This window comes from Berghia stephanieae, chromosome 7 (genome assembly GCF_034508935.2).
Source record: "Berghia stephanieae isolate SIO BIC M18660-M18661 chromosome 7, UCSD_Bste_1.3, whole genome shotgun sequence".
Classification (NCBI taxonomy): domain Eukaryota; kingdom Metazoa; phylum Mollusca; class Gastropoda; order Nudibranchia; family Aeolidiidae; genus Berghia; species Berghia stephanieae.
This window is the reverse complement of record NC_088366.1, coordinates 44,581,388-44,587,387: the sequence shown is the minus strand read 5'-3', so window position 1 is coordinate 44,587,387 and position 6,000 is coordinate 44,581,388. Positions and strand designations below refer to the sequence as shown.

Here is a 6,000-nt window from a genome sequence, read left to right as displayed (position 1 = left end):
GGTTGTCAATACGAAGAAATAAATGAATTGAAGGGAGGACGCGACGCGTGCCTGGAGTTAAATGAACCCTGACCAAGCCATTAGGGCTATTTGGATAGGGTCTCCGAATCGAACGGAGGGAATGCCAGAGAAATGCCAGAGAAAATGTCCTCAGAACACGAAACGGTGTTATAGCTGCACCAACAAAGTCTAATGAGGGAGAGAGTAAAAAAAAAGAAACGAAAAGTGCGGTTTGACGCGAGATGAAAGAAACGACGGTGATCGCACGCCTTGCTGTCTTTACAAATTAGTGCCTCGCTGCTTGATGAGTTCATTAAGAATAATACGTGTCCGATATGTGACCAGTCGCCTCAAAACGATATCACATGGAGTGTGTGTGTGTGTGTGGGGGGGGGGGGGGGGGGGGAAGGGCCGAATCTTTTGATGAAATGTGATATCTGAACTTTAACGGATAAATTTTGTATTAAGATAAAGGCCTGTTTTGAAGGTTGTTACTTTATCTAAAAATAAAATAAAATAGTAATAAAATAAAAATTAATAAGTAAATAGATCAAATAATGAATTAATAAATAAATAAATATATAAATAAATAAACATATAAATGAATATATATATAAATAAATTAATAAATATATAAATAAATAAAGAAACAAATAAATATATAAATAAATAAATATAGAAATAAATAAATATAAAAATAAATAAATAAATCATATTATAAAAATTAACAATGAAAAAAGTAAAAACAACAGAAATAAGTTAAACGTTCTAATTTTGATCATTCTTACTTCATAAACTAAATTTTCTTCATCTAATCCATTCCGGCATAATACCAAATTGACATGGTGGGTGACTATTTTTTCATGTTCCTGTAATGTATCCCTATATTTGGAGTTTGGAGGTTAAATATATATAAATGAGACCGTGTTCGTAATATTCACCGTAAAGATACTCTAATACGAAGTTATTTGGGGGAGAAAAATGAAACTGAGGAAAATAATCTTCATCTTCAGCAGTTTCTCTGGGCTAAATTTTGACCAGGAATGTTTCAATTTCAGCCAAAGATGAATTAAGGTGACATTCGGCTTCTATCCAAAGATTTAAACCGGAAAGTGTGTGTGTGTGTGTGTGTGTGTGTGTGTGTGTGTGTGTGTGTCCCTCTCTGTGATTATATGTGTGTGTGGTGTTTAATCATTGCTCCCTATCTGACGATTAAAAAAAAAACGTTGGGCAACGACAGCGTAAATACCTCGACCTCTCATTTTAAAAGGAGAACGATTGAGCTCTTCGTATTTGTGGCACAGAGGAAAAACAAATAGCAAATAACTTCTGCATTTCTCTCTCTCTCATCTCTCTCTCCTCCTCTCTCTCTCTCTCTCTCTCTCTCTCTCTCTCTCTCTCTCTCTCTCTCTCTCTCTCTCTCTCTCTCTCTCTCTATCTATCTATCTATCTATCTATCTATCTATCTATCTATCTCTCCTAACTCGTTCTTTCAATATGTTTTTTTCTAATCTATCTCTCCCCCCCCCCCCTCTCTCTCTCTCTCTCTTTCTCTCTCTCTCTCTCCCTCTCTCTCTCTCTCTACCCCCCTCTCTCTCTACCCCCTCTATTTTCTCTCCCCCTCCCCCTTCTTATGTCGTAACAAGCCCATTATGCGTTAATAGTCAGATCGATATAAAGGCTAATTGGGGACACTGGACAGTGGTGGACATGGCTGCCTGCCCCTAGCTGTCAGTTTGCCAAAGGTACACACAGACAACCATTACTCATTACACACAGATAAACATATTATTATTACAACGGGAGAACTGGACTTAAATTTGTTGGAATTCACCGTTCCAGCACATCTTTTTTGTTATTGTCTTTAAAAAATAAAAGCAAAACAAAAGAAAACGATAAAAAGGAACGAAAAATGAAACAATGAAAATAGAACAAAAGCTCCTCCCCCCCCCCCCCCCCATCTCTCTCACTCTCTCTCTCTCTCTCTCACACACACACACACACACACACACACACACACAGATTCACACACAAAGAAAGAAAAAAAAAGAAAACAGAAATAAAAAACAAACCAAAATACAAACAAACAAAAAACACAGACCAAAACAAAAACAACAAACAAAACAATGTGACCGTTTCATACCTTTATTTATTTCTTCTTTAATCAAGAAAGTAAGGGAAGTTCGTTACAATTGATATCGACTATCTACATCTTGTACCGAAACCCGTGCCGTGTGTGTCCATGTTTAGTTCATCCTATCAAGATTCCACGAGCATTCGTTATAAGTAATATCGACTCCATCTTATACCGACACCCGTACATATGTCCATGTTTAGTTCATCCTATCACGATTCCACGAGCATTCGTTATAAGTAATATCGACTCCATCTTATACCGACACCCGTATATGTCCATGTTTAGTTCATCCTATCACGATTCCACGAGCATTCGTTATAAGTAATATCGACTCCATCTTATACCGACACCCGTACATATGTCCATGTTTAGTTCATCCTATCACGATTCCACGAGCATTCGTTATAAGTAATATCGACTCCATCTTATACCGACACCCGTACATATGTCCATGTTTAGTTCATCCTATCACGATTCCACGAGCATTCGTTATAAGTAATATCGACTCCATCTTATACCGACACCCGTATATGTCCATGTCTAGTTCATCCTATCACGATTCCACGAGCATTCGTTATAAGTAATATCGACTCCATCTTATACCGACACCCGTACATATGTCCATGTTTAGTTCATCCTATCACGATTCCACGAGCATTCGTTATAAGTAATATCGACTCCATCTTATACCGACACCCGTACATATGTCCATGTTTAGTTCATCCTATCACGATTCCACGAGCATTCGTTATAAGTAATATCGACTCCATCTTATACCGACACCCGTATATGTCCATGTCTAGTTCATCCTATCACGATTCCACGAGCATTCGTTCTAAGTAATATCGACTCCATCTTATACCGACACCCGTATATGTCCATGTTTAGTTCATCCTATCACGATTCCACGAGCATTCGTTATAAGTAATATCGACTCCATCTTATACCGACACCCGTACATATGTCCATGTTTAGTTCATCCTATCACGATTCCACGAGCATTCGTTATAAGTAATATCGACTCCATCTTATACCGACACCCGTATATATGTCTATGTTTAGTTCATCCTATCACGATTCCACGAGCATTCGTTATAAGTAATATCGACTCCATCTTATACCGACACCCGTATATGTCCATGTTTAGTTCATCCTATCACGATTCCACGAGCATTCGTTATAAGTAATATCGACTCCATCTTATACCGACACCCGTATATGTCCATGTTTAGTTCATCCTATCACGATTCCACGAGCATTCGTTATAAGTAATATCGACTCCATCTTATACCGACACCCGTATATATGTCTATGTTTAGTTCAATTCTATTACGATTCCACGAGCATTCGTTATAAGTAATATCGACTACATCTTATACCGACACCCGTATATATGTCCATGTTTAGTTCAATTCTATTACGATTCCACACGGGGTTCGTTATAAGTAATATCGACTACATCTTATACCGACACCCGTATATTATGTCCATGCTTACTTCAATCTCATTGCGATTCTACGCGCGTTAGTTATAAGTAATATCGACTGCATCTTACACCGACACCGTATATATATATATATATGTTCATGTTTAGTTCAATCCTATTACGATCCCCAGCTTCGTGTATTGTAGTTTTGTTTTTGTTTTTATGAAACCACCCCTATTTTGTTATTTTCTCAAAATCGGATATCGTACTTTTTTTTTATTCTTCTCTGGTATTGATTTAAACTTGTGTTCATGTTGGCCACCATTCAAGCGTCTCCATTCAATTTCCCATCTCATCAATCTGTACCTCAAACAAACACAATCCACAGCTGCTGGTTAACTCACTCAATCCTAGAAATTTTTGCTGCTTTTCAAAATTGGAAAAATGTATACAAAATGAGCATGTACATCGTTTTATTCAACTACCATTAACATGCACAAACTAAACACATTAGCTTTGGTAGTACGCCTATAATTTGTCTCAAAAAATGTAAAATGTTTATAAATAGCAAAGGATAAAAGTAACCCGGGTAAACTACGGATATAGTCGGTGTTAGGGTTGAGTGAGTTAAACAGCCTCCCACATCATCAGCCGTTGAATGGATTATCGTTTTGATATGTAATATAATATACATTATCGGCATTGATTATGCGTTATCAAATAAATGAATTATATAGCATTTATATAACGCCTATCCACAGGTTTTTTAAACGTAAGCTTAACTTGATCCTTTATATAGAGTGCAATTTATACGTTATGTGTTCAAGAGATTACCAGGAAACAGCGACACTTAGCATGTAAGATACTTATTACAAGGTTTTTATTTGGGGTGTTTTTTGTTGTTTTTTTTCAACAGTGACAAAGCTGTTACAGGTCAGATATTCGTTTCACACTGAGATAGAGATAGATAGATAGATAAATAGATAGATAGATAGAGAGAGTGAGAGAGAGAGAGAGAGAGTGTGTGTGTGTGTGTGTGTGTGAGAGAGAGAGAGAGAGAGAGTAAGAGAGTAAGAGAGAGAGAGTAAAGAGCCTTTCCCAGGAACCATAACTTTGCATCTAGGTGGGATGTTTGAGATCTCTCAACATTTCTTTGGAAGGGCTCTGGCTATGGGACTTTTTTTTATATGACCTTTGTTGTACCTCTTTCCTGAAGCGCAGTTAGGCAACGTGTACTGTATGAAATGAGAATATGATTATGTCTTAATGCCTACGTGCTAATTAAATGGAGAATTCAGAAACACGTTGAGCATTATATTTATTTATTTATTTATTTATTTATTTATTTATTTATTTATTTATTTATTTATTTATTTATTTATTTTATTTATATATTTATTTATGTATTGTTATTTGTTCCTTGAATTCCAGGCGGTACGGGTTCTCGGCAGGGCCATCTTCGAAGCTCTGGATTATGGTATCGACCCGACGGAGGAACGCCAGCTTAGCGCCGGCCTGGAATCCCTCATCGCCTCCATGACGCAGACGGAGGGATCGGAGGAGGAGGGGGAGGAGTGCTACGACGATGCAGCCTTTCATAACGCCGATGACGAAGGGATAGAGAAGGATGCCGACGATGAGGCGGAGCATCGATGTACTGTGGAGGACGTCCTCAAGGTAGGTCTAGAACTAATCCAACAAAATCTCACCCACCGCCTCGGTCTAAAATATATTTTTTTTTAAATCGAGCTTTTATATAGAGCAATATCCACTAAACATTGGGTCCTTGTCCAACAGCAACATTTAACATGTAGGACGGGAAATGACGCCTGTTACGCGATATTACAATTTTTTTTCGGACAGAGACAACGCTGTTAACGGTCAAGTACTCATTTTACACCTGAGTACGGTGAGAGAATGTGAGTAAAGAGCCTTCTCCAAGGACTCAACTATGCGCCGAGCGAGGCTCGAACCCAGGACCTTTCGATTCGAAAGCGAGTGTCATACCACTAACCACATAGCCGGTCTGGTATCATGTCGGGATGAACTTGTTAATTTATTGTAAATCTAAAGTCAAGATTACCAAAATAATACGCGTTTACTTTTCCGGACCTCGCATTGTAATGGGGCAACGTGGCTTAGCGATACGGTCTTTGCCTCGTACCCGAAAGGTACCGAGTTCGATCACTCATCCGCTGCTGCTGCTGCGTTGTTTTCCTTTAGCAAGTCACCCCGCCCTAGCTTAATTTGAGGCGGTGCACTGAGGCTGGGTTATTCCAGTCTTCTCTTGGAATAGACCCTAAAGGCACATTTTCCCTTTGGGATGAATAAAGGGCATTTTAAAAAATATATATATTAAAAAAAATTATTACTGTTTTTAAAAAACTATAAATTCAATTTTTAGCATTGAAGTCACCCTAAACTAATACCCATTGGA

The 6,000-nt window shown here is 38.0% G+C and overlaps 1 protein-coding gene across 2 annotated transcripts in view; it reads left to right on the top strand.

Moving 5' to 3' along the window:
- The window catches only part of LOC144977333 (uncharacterized), a 252,281-nt gene that overhangs the window by 114,025 nt on the left and 132,256 nt on the right, over window positions 1-6,000 (top strand). For both annotated transcript variants that reach the window (XM_078922418.1, XM_078922417.1), the window contains exon 3: window positions 4,995-5,240. In XM_078922418.1, coding sequence (XP_078778544.1) covers window positions 4,995-5,240 — 246 coding nt within the window. The remainder of the gene's footprint in view (window positions 1-4,994; window positions 5,241-6,000) is intronic.